This window comes from Mugil cephalus, chromosome 20 (assembly GCF_022458985.1).
Source record: "Mugil cephalus isolate CIBA_MC_2020 chromosome 20, CIBA_Mcephalus_1.1, whole genome shotgun sequence".
Taxonomy (NCBI): Eukaryota; Metazoa; Chordata; class Actinopteri; order Mugiliformes; family Mugilidae; genus Mugil; species Mugil cephalus.
In genome coordinates, this window is record NC_061789.1 from 18,312,990 (window position 1) to 18,331,356 (window position 18,367).

Sequence of the window (18,367 nt, forward strand, 5' to 3'; positions counted from 1 at the left end):
TTAATGGAAATCCCGGGGACTGTTCCAATAGAGAGTTTTGCTTTCTGTTGCTTGATAAGAAATGTTCCTCTGGCCAGAAAGGGGAAGGTAAACAGTTTTACTTCCCTTTCCATATTTGGAGCGAACAAGTGTGTCACCACTTGCGTCATTGGTTCACTCCTGTCGTCGGTATGACAGAAGAAACGCCTGCAGCCTACGATGCCTTCACGTGCGCCTGGCCGGGCTCCGATATCCGAGCTTTAAGGACTCCGGTGGGAATTGTCGACATGTTCAGGTGAATTTCGGGTAAGACGTCTTTGATGTAAGTCAGTTATTATCTTGCTAGATAATAATCATTTTTATTTTATTCTAATATAATCTAATCTGGAAAACAGGAAGTAAATACAAAAGCGACTGTGTAATATAGCAATAATTGGGAGGCGAAATACGAACAGCTGTTCAACGGTTTCACTTTATGTAAATAACAAGCCTCTTTGATGGGTATTAAAAGAGTTTTATTTTTGGATTTATCAACTGGTCATATGACAATAAATTAAAATCCTCCCTTTATTCATTACCTAACCAACGATATCTCTTAATAATAAAATACAACATAATACTTACTCTTTGTCGAAACACAAATGAACATTTTTATCACTTTTATCATAAATAACTGATATAGCCTGGTGTTCTCCGTAATACATATCAGATAAAAGATCTTACCTTAGGTCACCCTTGTATACAGGTGACCTTGGTATAGGTCTTTGTGTACAGTCCAAAATACAGAGTCTTTGTATATAGTATAGTCTATAGTATGTATGTAAGTTTAAACAGACATTGGTTATTTTTATTGTCTTATGCTGGTATATATGTTTATTTTTACACCAAGTGTATTTACGTATAGGTTAGAACAATAGCCTGACATACTTCTTTGTATCATTTATAATAAACATGAACATTAGCTACAGCTTAAACTTTCATGGCTCTAGAAGTCACTGGAGAGCTGTGGTACTACATACTGAAGGTATCTACCAGGTACACCTAGTAACAGATGAGTGTTCTTGATTAATATACCGTTAATAAGTCGCTCACCTAATAAATTAATATTTCCCACCGAACATGAACGCAGCATTACTATGCCCTTTGTCCGTGACTCATTCGACTGAGAGTAGCTACCGGAGACTTTCCCTAGAGAGGGAAGCGCCTCCCTCTGAAGCTATGTTCAAGTAGAGGCTGTGATCATATGTAGAGGCAGAACTCGTCACACGGTCGACTGTTAACATTCGCTGCTGCGTGTTTTAGTCTAGATCTGGGTTGTACTCATCGCTCACCTCACACACACTTGTTGAACATGGGATTCCTGCTGACTAAGATGATGGCTGTGTTCGGGGACAGAGGTAATAATTGCTTCATATCCACATCATGTAATCTTTCAGAGACTACCGGGTTATTCTAAACTAGATCTGGGACTAATAACTTCAGGGGTTATTAAGTTTACTGAAAGGCAGTTGAATACCTTCTGAAGTTCCTGTGTGAAACTTTGCTTGAACCCAGTCAGGGCCTGGCATTTCTGTTCTCTGCTGTAATGTAATGTGATGTAAGAACCCAGTTTTAGTCTGGGGATGTTAGTCTTGCTCAGCACGCCACGGTCCCGTACATGTCTTTATCTTATCTGTGTGTGCTTTTATCTGGAGATTCAGTTCAAGCTGTCAACGCAATTATGCAACTTGCATAATAGTGGTCATCTGATCAGGTTTACACGACCAATTTGGAGCAAGTGAACTGAACTCTTTAACTTTCCTACAGAGCACAAAGTCATCGTTGTGGGTTTGGACAACGCAGGGAAGACTACCGTCCTCTATCAGTTGTAAGTGATTTGAATAGTGTCTGAGTGTCTGAGATTTTGATCTGCGTCTGCACTTTCATCTAAATTCACCCGTGTCCTTTCCCACGCAAACACATCCAGCCTGACCAAAGAGGCCGTCCACACGTCACCAACCATTGGCAGCAACGTTGAGGCGATCACCTTTCGTAACACTCACTTCTTGGTTTGGGATATTGGAGGACAGGAGAGCCTTCGAGCCAGCTGGTTCTCCTACTACTGCAACACAGAGGTACAGAATGGACACTAAAACACTGCTTTTTAATAGCTTATTATCTATAGTAAGCTTCTTTAAATTAGTTTTCTATTCCCCAGAAATCCTTGTTTCAGCAATCGCATGCTAAGCTTTTTTTACCACTTGAATTTATAGCCCTGTTAACAGCACAGCGAGATAATCTTTTACAGTGCGTTATGTACCTGTGATTGGCTTCAGCAGACGTCTCCCTGTCGCCACAGTCTCACTTGTGCTCTGATAACTGACCCATGTGCGTGTTTTTGCCGTTTCAGATCGTCATCCTGGTCGTGGACAGCACCGACCGGGAGCGACTGACGGTGACCAAAGAAGAACTGCACCGAATGCTCGCCCATGAGGTATTTATCTCGAATTTCAGGAACTGGAATACAACACTTAATGGGGGTTTATGGCGTAGTTACAGGCAGACATTTGACAGTGTCGTCACCTTCTTCAAAAAAAACGAGAAATGTTTCTATATGAGAAGTTACAATATTTTAAACGATCAAATAGTTTAAAATGCACCTGATTATAAGAACATCATGAGAGACACTCGTGTTTGTACTCTGTGTACGAATGGGTGCAGCAGGGTTACGATAGTTTGTTTTGATTCTTACTGATTTCATTTGCTTTGTTCCGTGATGTAAAGACAAGTATTTATTCTGTGAAACTGCCCTGTCTGCTCTTTCGGTCTTGTCATATGAAACACTTTCAGTGAGTGACTAATCGTCTCTGAGTGTAAAACCAGTTTACCAACCCATGATACAAAATAATGAGGAAGTATCGTCTTAGACTGCATGAGTCAACATGTTGTCTTGTATGTTCCCCTGACGTCGCTATTTGCAGCTTTCACAGATTGCATATTTGGGGTTTCCAGTGGAAACATGTCAGCTCTCTAAATGTAAACCGACGGCAGATGTGGTAACACATCTTCTTGCTTTTTAGGACCTCCAGAAGGCAGCTGTTCTTATTCTGGCCAACAAACAAGACGTGAAAGGCTCCATGACACCGGCAGAGATCTCCCAGTGCCTAACGCTCGACTCCATCACAAGTCACTCCTGGCACGTGCAGCCCTGCTGCGCTCTGACTGGAGAGGGGTGAGTCTAACACGCCTCATACTCATTCTGGTGTCATCGCTGATTATGAGTCAGCCCCGGTCGTTTTAGTCAGGACTTGCAGAAAATGCTTTTATACGTAGCAGAAGTGCAGCTTTCTTTTGTTTCTCAAAATGAGTCTTCTCTTTCTCCCTTCATGCAGTCTGCCTGCTAGTCTTGACTGGATGAGGTCACGGGTAGAGGCGAACTAGAGCACGCTGCAATGGACTGAACGTCTTGAGACTGAGCAAACATCTTAGACACTGCAGATGCATCGGTGTCAGGATTATTTACAGTGTTTGGGGTGTATGGACATGGCATCTGTGACAGAGCCTGCCTCGACAAACCTACAGCATGTCTTGCGGATTGAAAGCCTGGACAGAGCTGCTTCCCATCTTTAGAGTAAACTGACAACGGAGAAACCTTCAAGGCGACAGGACCAAATGGTGAAGTGTTTGGTGCCATAATGAGTGCTGTTTATTTTTGTTGTGGGTATCATGAAATGGTCTCTGTTCAAAGTTTAAAGCACCTTACCCGACCAGTAATGTCACATTCCACTTAGCGCTAGCTAAAAAGCCATGCCAAAAGTTGTGCCAAAAATGGAACAAATGAATCAGGTACATAACAGATCATAATTTATAACTCTACAGCTTTTATATTTTGTACAGCCAGCATTTGACAGAAACCTTAGAGTGGGACAATCGTGATCTCATTTTGACCTTTGAATGTTTATTCTCATGACTGACCGGTTTCAGTTTTAATATGCCATAACTATTTCTAGATCAGCTAAATGCTATACCTCTTTAGGTTCAAAACATCTTATTAACCACTTTTTAACAATCAGCGGCATGAAATGCCATAAGAACTTTCACACAAGAAGAACCTGCAAGCACATACTGTGACCTCACTTTGCAATAGCATTATATTTTAAGCCATCGAACAACAGAACTGTTATATTATTGAACCTAAAAATGTTTATTATAATGATTTGTTTTATTTTATTGAAAAATCAAAGCTCTCAAATGATGTACTGTATGTTACAGCAATTTCCCGAATGGGAATAGGAGCTAGCTGCTAAGGACAAGAAGCCTTATTTTAAATGTACATATTGTATAGTGCAATTTCTTTCTTTCTTTTTTTACAATAAATGTTATTATTGAAAGCCTTGCTGTGTGTGCTGCGCGTCCTACACCTGTTGTAGTTGTTGTTTTTTGAAAAGAGATACAGATCATAGCACAATAGACCTCTTGTTTGTTGTTGTTGCTGTTCAAGGCAGTCTTTATCAAATTGAAGTTATCCTTTAAATGAATGCTATGATGAGAATTACAGCATGAAAAGGCCTATTCCAGAGATCTTTATCTATGCGGAAACGAAAAAGAGGGGGCATCCGGATTTGAACCGGAGACCTCTTGATCTGCAGTCAAATGCTCTACCACTGAGCTATACCCCCGAACGCGTCCACCAACCAGCGTGTTCAGAACTTGACCATGATACACAAATATTATTATGGCTTTATGGGTGATATTATGATGTATACTATATTTATTCCAATACTTGACTATAGCGGCGGCTGTGTTGTTTTTCATAGCTGTTTGACCGGTATTTCGAGGGCACTGCGTTATTTGTGACCACTAGGCGGAGAAGTGAGCCTGTATTCACGGCTATCCACCATCTGATAACTTCCGCCGAGGAATCGTGATCTGCCAGCAGGAATCAAAGTACGAAACCCTCATAACTGTCGTTTGACATGAAATAAACGAGGCAAGGAAAATTACATTTTTCTTTAAAATAAATAAATAATGTCTAATTTTCTAAAATATTCAGACCTTTTACCTGTAAACAAATGTGTAATGATTTAACTGATAATCTATTAATTCGACACATTTCTTCAGTTTCCAATCATCGGTTGGACGTGTATTAATAAGTATATGGCAGCTCATAAACGAAGAAAAAGCTGCATCAAATAACGTAACATGGCTGTGGCATAGCATAGTCACAGTTTACACAGAGGTTACCTAATACCCAAGTGACCCAAGTAAATTGAATTAGAGTGAGTTACAGCTATGTGAATTACCTCATGTATGCAGAGAGAAATATATAAAATGTAATACCCTGGGAAGGTTCACATCCAGTTCTTTGTCTGTTTGGGTCAGGATTTCAAATGACCTTTATGGAAACTTGATATAAAAACATATATATAGATCTCTGTCAGTGATTTAGGTAGCTACATTTCTTTTATTACGTGCCTTTCAGCGTGTCAGAATGCCCTTGATGAAATGAGCCTGTTGGGTGGACACTACTGTAGAGCTTTTCCCAATCACAGCTCAGCTACAGCGCCAGTGGATTATTAGGGCATCCACTGAATTTTTTCAAATCTATCTACACCCACGGGCTCATTAGCCCACAGGATCTTCATTAGTCCTTGCTATAGTTAAGCAAAGAGACACTGTCTGAAAATCCTAATCACAAATTAGTAAATAAAAACTGTAGGCTTGCATATTGTAACTTCACTAAACGAGAAGGCTGATCGGGGTATGTATGAATGGAAGGAATACAGAACTCAATACCTTTCTCATATACAGTATACTGTTTAAATCCACAGCCTCATTATGTAAATAACTTATACCTCAAAATGTCTAAATCATTTTCTGTGCGATTACCTCCTTTGCTATTGTGAAACTTGTCATGTAAGCACTGATAATGAGAAGATATGACAGATGTGTATTATGTGTGTGTGAGAAACCACACCTGCTGCTGTGAAGCTGTACAGTGCGTGTTTACGTTCTGGGTTATGAGACATGGTACTGATTGTCTTTCCAGCTGTGTGAAATGTTCAGCTGCCAATTTATTAGCCGAGGAGTCGGCCACGGGGCTTGTTAAACTTTTTATCAGTTTTGCGTGCTGCATAAAACACAATTTTTTCTCTTACTTATTAAGAGCACATTTACATAACTGCTGGAAGTGTCTGTTCCATGTGCGCTACAAAAACATGATGTTTTTAGAAAACAGACACAGTGTTTCGCGGGGCTATAAACAGACTAGACATGGAATGCGTAACACTATAACTAGCACCGATTTTCGGTCTGGCATTGTTAGCATCATGATCTCCATGTCTAATCTCTCATGGCAGGTTTTGTTACTGTCCTCACAGCTGGTTTGGACAGAAGGAGGCACCATAGTGCTTCTGGTCATATTTATTATTTTATGACCTACTTATAACTTTCATTATTCAAGGCCTTTTGTGACACGTGCGAAGTGCAGACCTTCTCCTCGACAAAGTCTCATCAGCGGACCCTTGTGTCTTTGTAATCACCACGGCAACGGAGAAACTGCACTGAGGAGGAGAGAAGGGGGTGTAGTTAGTAGCAGGGTGGTGTGTGGAGAGAGTGAAACTTGGAGGAAAGGAGAGTGACGACGAGTGGAAGTGGGAGTTTTTGCAAGAAGAGGACGAGCGGAGTGGAGCGGAGCGGCACTTGTTTTTGCCTTTTTTGCTGTCGAGCATGTGTTTCAGTCTGGTGATGCTGTTTCTCTGTCTCTCCCAAACAGGGCTGGATAAAGTTTGGGCTCGGCGGCAGACAGGTGAGCTGTGTGTGTTCTCCATCCATCATCACTGCTTTAATCTCCGGGACTGACGCATCTGCTCTTTAACGCCTGTCTTAGTCCCGCAGTGGGTGGTTTCCACCTTCATGGCACATTTTAACCTTTTGTTGTGCTGGCACTTATTGTTTTCAGAAGAAGCCGTTCTCAAGTTAAAGGCTAACTTCTTATTTATCAATGTTTATAATGATGCTTTGTGCGCCTTTGCGTGGGATATTTTTATATGCTCTAAACCACAGGACTTCAGTAGGAATCTTTATGAAGCGGCAAATGGGCCTGCCATGCCCTTTCCATTTTAAACACAAAAGTGAACGACCTAGTTTATAATGAGGTGCACAATAAAAAAAAATACCCTACTCCACAAGCATGCAACTGAGCCTAAACAACAACCCGCAAACAGCCCGTCTCTGGTTTAAAATTAGATTTGGACTTGTTTTTCTGCCTGCCGCTCCGCTACAGTCTGGCATCATTTCTTAAGAGACAGCTGGAGTGAAGACACACACTTATCAGTTGTTGTATGTTGCATTTCCTTCTGTCTTTTAGGAAGTGGGGTTTTGCGGAATTCAATAGAGGAATAATCATCATAAACAATATATGAGAAGTCTGACTAGTGTTTTTGTTCCTTCTTGAAACTGATCTCTGGACCTCCCCACTCTTTTCATTTTTCATTCCTGCTCTGATAGAAACAAACAATCATGTTTCTTCAGTAAAATAACACCAGAAAGTTAAATCATCCTCTAAGTTCTCTAAGGAGATAAATCTTGAGAGGCTGCTCAGCTATGTACTTGCAACACAGGGGGTCAGCGGTTTCTACTGACCTGACATTATCCTCCTTATCCACCTCTTCACTCAGCACTATGTTCTGCTCCTTTTTTAAAAATGACTTTGGTCCAGAGAGAGCCACCGACATCATCTGAACCAGACTGTGAAAACACAGAAAATGAATTGAGTACCCAGCAATGACCTCAGTGTTTGGCCTCTTGTTTCTTATCCTGCTGAGAAGTTTGTTCAACAAATACCCTGAGGCCGACCCAGACATTTTGGAGCAAAGCATAAACTGGAAGAACGACAGAGAGAGTGAAGAGGATTGTTTTGTGAGACGGAACCGTTGATGGGATGTTATGTTATTGTCTGCGGATCCCAGGTTGACTCTCGTTTTATTAAAGTCATGTGCAAATTGTATCTGGAGACAGCAAAATATACATTTGTTTAAGGGAACTGGCAAGAACAAAAACAGTGGTCTGCCAACAGCTTAGCAACTTATTCTTCGAATTATAAAGGAATTTGAAGCAGCGTTCCACGGGCAGTACCTCTGGCCTCAACTGTCTCCTTCATTCATTACTCTCTATCAGCCAGTAAAAATAATGTTCTCGTCTCTTTCACGCTGAGATTTAATTTTGCAAAACAGAAGTCTTTACTTAAGACTTTGCAAAAGTCCCGTCCCGTTATGTTTAAAGTTCAATTTGCAAGTGTGTTCGTTGCACCCCATTAGAGATTGTCAGTTGTATTTATTTGGCATTTTTAAATTTCCTGAAATCATTCAAAGTGATGGTGATTGTTTGTGTCTGCAGACAGGCCACATACTGAGTGTGGTGCCACCTATTTACTTGCGCAATATTTAATAACTGGCAACTAGCAATCTAATAATAGTCAGACTTGTTGAATTGTACATCTGAAATTCAGCCAGGAAATAAACTATACATGTTTCTTGTGGGTAATGTTGAGGAGTCCATGCCAAGTCCTCCAGCCTCTGCTCAGGAAGGGTGTGTCCTCTCAGACCGATCTGAGCTGACCACTCACAGAAAAAGCCAGCTAAATGCTGTGGTCTCCTTAAAGAGTGGGCAGAGGTCAGTTTTCGGTCCAAAACATCCGCCTGTTTGCTGCCTGTGACTGCAGTTTAGAGATTCTCAATATCCTTTATCAAAAAGTTGTTTAAAACCTTTTCACAACCCTTCCCTAGATACTTGAAATATTCTTGTCTCTAATCCTGGCCAGGTATCCAATGTTTTTGCCTCTTCTGACTCACCAATATCATTTATATTTTGGCACAGTAAAGCAGCCAAACGTTTGCTGGTCACAAATGAGCAGCGAGAAAGGCCATAATCTATTCTTAAGCTCTATCTTTTCACTGGGGCGCCACCCTGTATTTTTTCCCAAAGGAGGAGCAGACGCACAAACACAAATCTTGATATTGATTCACCACTTAGGTATTCTGTCACGGTCCTCTCCCACTTGCATGTGTTAGGTTTTGCTTTCAAATTTGTGTGTGGGATACTCAAACTCATAAAATTACCAGTTAAATTAGCATAAATAAAGTAAAAAAAAAATAAATAAATAATGATTATTGAGTCTATCATGATATTCAGATACTGACTTATTTCGAGGGATTGTGAAATATTCAAAATGTTAAACATTTATAGTCGTACCACACTTATTCTTGTTTCTGTTGTGCAAACAAAGTAAGTATTCAAATGCATGTTGAACAAAAGATTATACACCAATCAGACGTAACATCATGACCACCCTCCTAATATTGTGTAGGTCTCCCTAGGGCCTCTTAAACAGCTGTGACTCATCAGAGAATGGACACGGGCCTTCTGAGGGTGTGGGGGTCCTTGGGTCCTATGGGTTTCTGGCTTTTCTCATTTGACAGACAATTGTGTGTCAAGCACATGTTAACTGAAGATAAAGGATTTTTACTTTGCCTCTTTAAAAATTTTTAAGAATTAAATTAAATCTGTAAAGAAGCAATTGCTGGTGATGTGGACGCTATGGTGGATGTGCACTACAATGGACAACAGAGATTTTGAGAGAGATTGGTAAGAGACTATATAATAATATAATACAGACAGAAGGGGGCACCCAGATTTGAACTAGGGACCTCTTGATCTGCAGTCAAATGCTCTACCACTGAGCTATACCCCCACAGGAAAAAGTCTTATCATCATTTATTGAACACAGTGTACATACTGATTAGTTATAACATTATGACCACCATTCTAATATTGTGTAGGTCTCCCTTGTGCCTTCTAAACAGTTGTGACTCATCAGAGAATGGACATGGGTCTTCTGAGGGTGTCCTTGTGTCTGGTAATATAATGTTGTTAGTGCGGGTGTATTTTAAGAACCATGGTTAATACAGGGCAGCAGGAGCTGAGAATGGACTTGGTGCTAAGTATTCAGCATCTCCACTACTCTTAAGCTTTTGTAAATTAGAATATGTTTATCCCCCACACTGCAGGCCTCAAAAACTGTACAGATATCGTTTTTCCTCTTACCTCATAGATGCCATGACAGGGCGGATCCAGAGCTCAACAATCACGTCCAGGATTAATATATGAGCTGCCACGAACACACTGACGCACGACTTAATTGAATGAAAGGGTGGAGAGACACGCGAACCAATACAATATGTTCCTTATGAGGTCAAAGCATTTGGACTGTCACTTTAAAAACTTGTTAAATCACACATTGTGTTGCTGATGGCTGTGGAAGACATCAGTAATGTAATTGTGTGAATGCAGAGTGATGGTTAAAACAGGCCTCACCAATGTCCCACACAGTCTGAACTATGAAAGTGTGGCAAAAGCCAGACAAGGCAGAGGAACCAGTAGACCCGAGTTCCCCTCCTACACTCAGGCATACAACCAACATCAACTAACTTGTCACTGGTAAAAGCAGAGCAGAGCTCCTCTGGGTACTGGCACCCCTAGAAATGTGGCTAAATACAAAATGTCCTATTTAATGTTCTGTAGTGTGTTGTCTCGATGAATATACTTTTATTTGCAAAGACAAGTGCCCTGAACTAACTTTAACTACTTTCTGTTTAACACTGAACATCTGCAAAACTGCCACAAGTAAGGATTAAGTTGTAGTCGGTTAATTTTGTCCTTAACAGGGGCTGGTAAAATTAGGAGAGGGAGTGGGAGGATGTCTGCATGCAAGGAAGTTCGCTGTTGCCATTAATTAGGCCTGAATACATGAATGAATGAGTTCAGAAACAAGTCGTTTGGAGCCAATACTACAGATATCACGCACTTTAATGTGGGCTGGGTTGGAGGTTTATTCACTTTTATTGTCACACTATATTATTTATACCCACACTGAGCTAAAGTGAACCCTCATAATTCCAATAGGCCTAAATAACAAAACAAAACAAACAAGCTATTTCAAGCCTCGCGGGTAAGACCAGATTTCTGAAACACAATCAGGGGACATTTACAGCTCGGAGATAAAATTGGAACAGGGACAATTGCGGTTTCATTTTTTTTTTATTTTTTATTTTTTTTGGCACATTTATTCATATTTACAGGGCTTAAAGTCAAACAAATCCTACAAAACTTTAGCAATTTAACCCTTACATACAAAACAACTGTAGATCATATTCTAAGTCTAAATTGCAAAATGTATTATTTTTACTATTTACAATGCAATTCGTCTTTTGATGCACCCCCACCCTACTTCTGATTGGCTAGTCATGTCAGTTTGGAGAGGGAAAGGTGTGTTACTTTCACTCCATTGGTAAACCAACTAAATTGACTGCTCGAACCTGACAATATCCCGCATCAACGGTTTTCCCTAAGTGTGTGATCTTTTTTTAATCGCCATCAAAAGCCACACGCCGGAGATCCGGCGCCGCAATACTTTAAGCCTTGTATTTATTAAACCGCTAATGCTAATGACAATAGCGGCGCGACCGACTACCGTAATGACTGTTGTTATAGTCTACACGCAACATTTTTTTCTTTTTTCCCTCAGTCAAATCGGAGACATTCGATGGCCGCTTTCGGTTAGCTGTCCCCAGAAATCGGTGGTGTCTGGTCACCCTATTCTAAGACCTTGAAATGTATGGATTGGCCCCCACGACACTTGAATTTCCTCAATGAGGATCAATAGAGTGACATCTTAAATTTTAAAACCCGATAGCTCTAAAATTAAAATGGCCTATTTTGAGACAAGGAATGGATCGACGAGGTGTGATTACGGTAATTTATTTGACTCAGGTGTGAAAGACAGGACTGACGATTGAGTATGCATCAGTCAATTTTTGACCCACCCTTCCCAGTCCTTTGGATCGATCCAGCAACAAAATTATTACGTTAGACTAGTTTGGGGGTTGATGGGAGGATTTCTGTCAGTTTGAAGAGAGAATGTAGGCCGATGGGAAAGGATGATGCTGCTAGCCAGGTTAGCTAACGTTAGCATGAAGAGCAGAGCCAGGAGAGTCGTTCACGAGGTAAAAAAAAGAAAAAGAAAAAGAAACAGCAAACTGCACTTAGGTTCAAGGTGTGTTTGAGCTTAGGTTTCCAAACCGAACCACTTGATGTCCGACATGTGTCACCCAGCTCAGTTTTAATCTGCTCAGCGGTACCGACTCCCTGAACGAAAACACCCGAGCAACAGAGGCTAACTCTTCGCGGCAGCCAGGCTGACCACGGCGCTTAAATCGCGGTGCTTCGGACAGGAAACTGAGCACGACGGGGTGATTTGCTTGGCTTTTTTAGTTCCGAGACGTCTCCGCCGCTACTTTGTGAAACTCCTGTAGTTTGCTGAAAGCCATGACCAGAAAACAACAAACGTTAAGTACAGGAGCCAGCCCGGATTTAGGGTTAGAAAACACACCCCGCGAAAGGAAAAGGCGACGCCTCCCTTATATATAGAGACCGGCGCGTGACGTCATCGTCATCATCATCGTCTTCTTCTTCTTTTTCATCGTCTTCGTCTTCTTCTTGTCTAAGTTAGTGGCGTGTTGCAACCACCTTGTATAGGTGCATATTGCCACCTACTGTACTGGGGTGTTTAATCTCGCGACGTCATGATCTCCAGGTTATAATCTAAATTAAATAAACGGATCAGGGAAAATCCTTTTCCCTAAATCTGTAACTTTTAAAAAGTTCAAAAGAGCCTTAAAGCTTTCTCTCATTTCCCTGCTTATTCCTAAAATCTCTTTTAGACTCCACAGATGCCGTAATTCCTATATTCTGTTTTCAAATTCCTTTCTCTCTTTTCATATTTACCACCTTTCATGATTACACATTCAACATTTTCACTGACTCTACACACATCACATTTACCTGTCAGACATTTCCCCATCAAATTGAGTGTTGCCTTCAATCCTGTGTGTCCTAATCTTACTTGAAATAATTACCTCCTCTGTTCTGCGCCTCCCTTTGAAATCTGTTACGTGAATAGAGTTCTGAATGTTATGGTAGTGTCTTCCTTTCGAGTTGCATTCCACTTTATCTGCCATGAATTTCCTACCATTTCTCATGACACGTTTTGTACATCTGGGACTGAGGTTGTGCAAGGACAAAGATGTCCACAGGTTTACATCCTGTTTTCAGAATAAACACACCAGGAGACATATTCCACACTCCATATAAAAAAAAAAAGTATACTGCTAAAATAAACAACATGTACGGGAATATGCGGCTTGAACGAAAGTCAAGCCATCAGTTGAAACACCCTAAACTTTCAAACAAAGCATACCTACCCCAGTTTGCTTACCAGAAGTGGTTTTCTTTGTTTGTAGGCCGTGGCAGTTTCTTCCGAGCACTGAACATTGTTTGTATGGTTTGCCGTAATTCCACAATGGTTTTAAGTAACCAGGATAAGGGTGACCATTTCAAAAGCCCTGTAATTTCTCATCTGATTCACTGACAAGGCCACAGCAGTAAGCATTGTTCATAAGAGCCTGAACATAGCTGGCATCTGGAATGCTTCCCAAATGTTGTGCTTTCTATTTTTAAAAATCTTGACACGGCAGTGTTGGAATCATTGGATTTGTGATTTGATGTGCATTATTTTGGACAGATGATTGGTATAGTGTGAGCTCACAGCAGCATGGAGCATCAACTGGAGCTGACAGGTTTGCTAACCGAGGCCTGGGGTCGTCTTCTGAGCACACTAGGATGAGCCGGGCCGCCCTGAGTGGAGGAATAACCATTGCCACTCTGCCAGACAACATGACACGTGTAGTGGTGAGTTAATTTATTATGTTTTTAGCTTTTAACCTGCATTTGCTACACCAGAGGTTTTCTTCTAATTTCGATGGTTTGTGGCATTTATGTTTTAGTTTTTAACTTGTATTTGTTTTAGTTGGCATTAAACACTGCCCTCACGTTTACTCTTCTCCATGGACTTGGAGAAGCACACCGCAGTATATCATTTAGCCGTGTTCGCAATAAATCCTTGACACTCTCCCTGAGTGCGTAACAGCTTTACAACGTCTGGTTGTCTGTTTATCTGTCTGGAAGGAGGATTCTGGCAAGTATTACACATGGCGTAGCTTTGGGCCCGAGGACCAGCATACGAAAGACCTGTGGGTAGACATGAGTGATGTCCGGCACGGCCAAGTTAGAGTCCATGGCATTCTGTCAAACTCATACAAACAGGCTGCGGTGAGTTTCACACAGATAAATAAATGCAATTTATTTGTAAGTCATCAGTAAATTGTTTCAGTCATGTTGTAGCTTAGAGATCAGTGCCACATGATTATGTAGGCAAGCCGGGGTCGATTTGCTGCCACGAAAAAACATTTTCCATGGGTTAAAATGAGTGAAATTTTTCACAGTGAGATTGCCTTGTTATAAGAATGCTACATCATTACCAAAACAAACAAAAAAAAAGTTAAAAGACCCAAATCCAAAAATTATTTATCATTTATCTTCAGAAAACAAGACACAAACCTCCTGCTTGGCCATCATAATGAATCATTCCCGTGTTCTTCATTTGAATTTATGTATATTCAGATTTACAGTTTACAGTTTACAGTTACAGTTTGATTTATTATTATTTATGTAAAGAAATCTGAACCTCAAGTTAGGATCTGAACATGTGACTATACATTAACCATCTTGTGACAATACCACAGGACACCTTCAGAAGGTCCATGTCCATTCTCTGATGAGTCACTGTTTTGGAAGCACAACGTAGACCTAGACAATATTAGGAAGGTGGTCATAATGTTATGACTGATCAGTGTATGTGTTCACTGTATTTAATCCGTCAGTCAGTTTGGTCAGTGGACCGTGGACAAAGTGCACATTTCTGTGGGGGTATAGCTCAGTGGTAGAGCATTTGACTGCAGATCAAGAGGTCCCTAGTTCAAATCTGGGTGCCCCCTTCTTTCTTTATATTTAGTAGTCTCTTACTGATCTTTCTAAACTCCTCTGTTGTTGTCCATTGTATTGTAAATCTTCTACAGCGTCCACATAACCAGAAATTTTCATACTGACATAATGTAATTTCCCAAAGGCTCTAAAGAAGCAAAGTCAGAATCCTTATGTTTCTTTATCTATCTTTAGAGAACAGGCACTTTGGCCCCATATATTGAAATCATAAAGCCCTTCATCTGAAAGTGCATACGATTGTCTGTCAAAGTAGAGAAGCCAGAAATTTCCCTTCAACGTTTTAGGAAGAAATTCAATCTGAAACATATGGTCACACAACTCGGCGAGCTAAGAACCGAAATGTTTGTATTTGCCAAGAGATATGAGGCTGCCAGACGCTGTCAACACCAGCCCACTCTTGTTGGCCTCTGTTGTCTCACCTGGCACTTGTGTAAAACAGGAAGCTCACTTCAATACAAAAATATGTAGTGGATCAAGAAAGCAAAAAGAAAAGAATGTGCACTGAATAGTTTCCGAGATTTAATCCTGCGAAAGTAACGAATGTTGGCTTCACAAAACCACCCGCTCCGTCTGGAGAAGCAGCAGTTTTTGAAAGTGTAAAATCACATTATGAATTGATGAAGGTAAGACTTACGATGTGAATGCAATGTAGGAAATCCCAAACCCAGTGACTTTGATATAGTTTGTTGCAGCTAAAACCACTCATAAAGTTTATCATATTTGTCTGCAGTAACAGAAGAATAATGTCCTCAGTTAGTCCAGTCATGCCTGTTGTGAAATGTTTATCAGAGGAAGCAAATCATAGTGTCGATGAAATATCCCAGCCTGTTGGCTAAGGGAGGGGGTATAGCTCAGTGGTAGAGCATTTGACTGCAGATCAAGAGGTCCCCAGTTCAAATCTGGATGCCCCCTACTTTATGAATACAGATGAAAAACTAAAAAATTCATTTTTGCAGCTGCCACAGTTCTTCCTTTAATTGTGATGCATTGCAATACAGGGTACCAACTGTCACCATAACACCAAACAATTGCAAATTGTTACCTTAAAGTGACATTTACTGTAAATTTACATTCAAACATCTCTTGTTCTTACCATGCATGTCACTTTTTTGCAGAGGGTTGCCCTGTCTTTTGACTTTCCTTTTTATGGACATTACCTAAGGCAGATTACCATAGCAACTGGAGGTACGTTTTAATTTTCTAACAGATGTTCAGACATTAGAAGTGTTTTTTTTTTCTTTTTTTTTCCTGAGGCATAATAAAGCCTCACATATTTTTCCATCGGTCCATTTTCAGGGTTCATCTTCACAGGGGACATTACTCACCGTATGCTGACCATGACCCAGTATATCGCTCCTCTAATGACTGACTTTGACCCCAGCTACTCTAAAGAATCCACTGTGCAATATCTGGATAATGGTATGATTTTAACACATGGCTATGTCTCAGAATGTCTGATTGTTTGTCTGAAATTCCGCTGGTCCTTTTTGAGTTTTCAGGCGAGGTGTTTGTGGTCCAGTGGGAGCGGGTCAGGCTCCCAGGCAAAGAGTCAGAAGGAGCCTTTACATTTCAGACTGCACTTTATAAAACAGGGGCCATCACTTTCAGCTACCGAGACGTGAGGCACACGACTCAAATCGCAAATCTCACGTCCATCTTATTTTATGAATTACTTTTTGTAAGCATGGGTTTCGTGTCCTATTTTATTTTTTTTCCTGTTTAACAGATACCACTGTCATTAGACGTGATCGGCTCAGCTGAACGTCCAGTGAAGACTGGTTTGTCTGATGCCTTCATGGTCGTGTCACCCACTTCTGAGTCGTCAGGTCAGCTATAATGTTCATGTGGATATAATGCTATAAAAAAATTAAAATTAAAATTCTAATATCTCTCCTCCAGGTGCGCCACAGCAGACAATCTACGAGTACCATCGAGTTGAGATAGATACCACAAAGATAACCAACAATTCTGCTGTTGAGTTCACTCCACTGCCTAGTAAGTGAATGTCTAAATCTCCTAAACTTAAACGTATCAAAAGGATCTGACATAACCACTCAAACGATCTAATATATAAACGGTTTTCTTGCTTGCATTGTCTGTTCAGCTTGCCTTCTGCATGACAGCTGTGAGCTCTGCCTCTCATCCAATCAAACCTCTGGCTGTAGTTGGTGTCATGTACTCCAACGGTGAGTGGACGTTAATAGTGTTTTTAAGTGTTAATAGAAGGCAGTTTTACTCTACATAAGTGGTGTTTTTCAGGTGTTCAGATGGCATGGATAGACACAGACAAGAATGGTTGGATTATGCATGTTCGGAAGAGGTATAAAGCTGTAAATCAAGAATTAATATTAGTTATGTTTTAAAGCGTTTTAATACAGGCTCATTGTTTATTGCACTGTGTATGGGCAGAGTAAAAATGCAACCTGTGAGGATTACTCCAGGGGTGACAGCTCCACAGAGTCCTCTGTCATACCAGACGTTGGGACAATAACCCCTATGACTCCTCTGCAGAAAGGCTGTGGAAGTGATGGTGAGGATAAAAAGATGTATTCTGTTTCCTGTTTCCTGAACAAATATGAAAATTGATTATTTCTTTCAGGTGACACTAAGCGTATATTGGAGAGTGGCAGCGGTGAGTTATGTTCTTGTTTTTAGGAGGAATTATGATTGAGTTTATGGATTTTGGATTTTTTTTATCACGAGTCCTCGTCCTTCCTGCAGGAGTGAAAACAGATTCTTCAACCAAGAGTGAAGGATTAGCTAACACTGGAGTGATAGCTGGTGTGGCAACTGCTCTGTTGTTGCTCTTGGCTCTGATCGTCGTCGCTCTTTATACCAACTACCATCCCACTGCTGCCTCACCACTTTACCTCTTTCAGGTGAGATTGAAAAACCTGCTGTACCTGGAACTTGGGACAAGCTATTATTAACGTGGTGCATGTCCACATTAAACAATATTGTCATCGCTTGATGCTTTTCAGAGACGCAAGAGTTACTGGCCTTCCTTGAAGTTTCAAAAGCAACAGCCTGGCTACACGGAAGTGGAAGGAGAAGGTCATGAAAAATACAGCATTGTGGAAGCTGGGCCGTGCTAAAAGCACGAATGGAAATAAGGATAATCAGCACATTTCCACCCAAACTATTAAATCCCAAATACATTCCAAAGAGTTTTTACATTAGGTTTGTTCATTAAAAGATTCTGCCATTCCAAAAAGGTTTTGACTGATGTTGCTGAATGTCGTTTCATTTAAAATTTGTTACAAATGTATGAATATCTAGTTTGACTGCAAGAAACTGTGAAATGCAGTCTTAGAAATGTATTAGAAATACACAGACTGTGCTGTTTTTTACACCAAACAAATAAAGATGTGGTTGAGCTTAAGTTTCAGTTCCTGCACTTGACCCTTTTAAGTTCCACCTTTTGTTTTACACAGATATGCTGCACTTCCCG

General features: G+C 40.7%; 2 protein-coding genes and 4 non-coding genes across 6 annotated transcripts; 4 read left to right on the plus strand and 2 right to left on the minus strand.

Annotated features, from left to right (window-relative positions):
• The first annotated feature begins 1,155 nt into the window (after positions 1-1,155).
• On the plus strand, positions 1,156-4,354 carry arl5c (ADP-ribosylation factor-like 5C). Its single transcript, XM_047571359.1, has 6 exons — positions 1,156-1,376; positions 1,786-1,846; positions 1,946-2,093; positions 2,369-2,452; positions 3,039-3,190; positions 3,351-4,354. The coding sequence occupies exons 1-6, from the start codon at positions 1,331-1,333 to the stop codon at positions 3,397-3,399; spliced, it is 540 nt and encodes a 179-aa protein (XP_047427315.1). The 5' UTR covers positions 1,156-1,330; the 3' UTR covers positions 3,400-4,354.
• A 211-nt stretch (positions 4,355-4,565) lies between these two features.
• trnac-gca lies at positions 4,566-4,637 on the minus strand. The gene has a single exon. It is a non-coding gene; the product is annotated as a tRNA-Cys (tRNA).
• A 1,889-nt stretch (positions 4,638-6,526) lies between these two features.
• LOC124997361 (plexin domain-containing protein 1-like) lies at positions 6,527-18,304 on the plus strand. The gene is made up of 14 exons (XM_047571016.1): positions 6,527-6,766; positions 13,598-13,764; positions 14,041-14,184; positions 16,032-16,101; positions 16,213-16,335; positions 16,416-16,534; positions 16,643-16,742; positions 16,816-16,911; positions 17,021-17,102; positions 17,176-17,236; positions 17,326-17,446; positions 17,516-17,548; positions 17,638-17,795; positions 17,898-18,304. The coding sequence occupies exons 1-14, from the start codon at positions 6,688-6,690 to the stop codon at positions 18,009-18,011; spliced, it is 1,467 nt and encodes a 488-aa protein (XP_047426972.1). The 5' UTR covers positions 6,527-6,687; the 3' UTR covers positions 18,012-18,304.
• Positions 9,638-9,709, minus strand: trnac-gca. The gene has a single exon. It is a non-coding gene; the product is annotated as a tRNA-Cys (tRNA).
• trnac-gca lies at positions 14,838-14,909 on the plus strand. The gene has a single exon. It is a non-coding gene; the product is annotated as a tRNA-Cys (tRNA).
• Positions 15,757-15,828, plus strand: trnac-gca. The gene has a single exon. It is a non-coding gene; the product is annotated as a tRNA-Cys (tRNA).
• Positions 18,305-18,367: the final 63 nt, after the last annotated feature.

What these genes read in the sequence shown, in the direction of transcription:
- LOC124997361 (XM_047571016.1), top strand. Translation starts at nt 6,688, where the DNA reads ATGTGTTTCAGTCTGGTGATGCTGTTTCTCTGTCTCTCCCAAACAGGG. An exon ending in ACTCATACAAACAGGCTGCG is followed by an intron (nt 14,185 to 16,031) that starts GTGAGTTTCACA and finishes ACTTTTTTGCAG; the next exon opens with AGGGTTGCCCTGTCTTTTGA. An exon ending in ATTATGCATGTTCGGAAGAG is followed by an intron (nt 17,237 to 17,325) that starts GTATAAAGCTGT and finishes GTGTATGGGCAG; the next exon opens with AGTAAAAATGCAACCTGTGA.
- arl5c (XM_047571359.1), top strand. Translation starts at nt 1,331, where the DNA reads ATGGGATTCCTGCTGACTAAGATGATGGCTGTGTTCGGGGACAGAG. An exon ending in CCTACTACTGCAACACAGAG is followed by an intron (nt 2,094 to 2,368) that starts GTACAGAATGGA and finishes TTGCCGTTTCAG; the next exon opens with ATCGTCATCCTGGTCGTGGA. An exon ending in TGCGCTCTGACTGGAGAGGG is followed by an intron (nt 3,191 to 3,350) that starts GTGAGTCTAACA and finishes CCCTTCATGCAG; the next exon opens with TCTGCCTGCTAGTCTTGACT.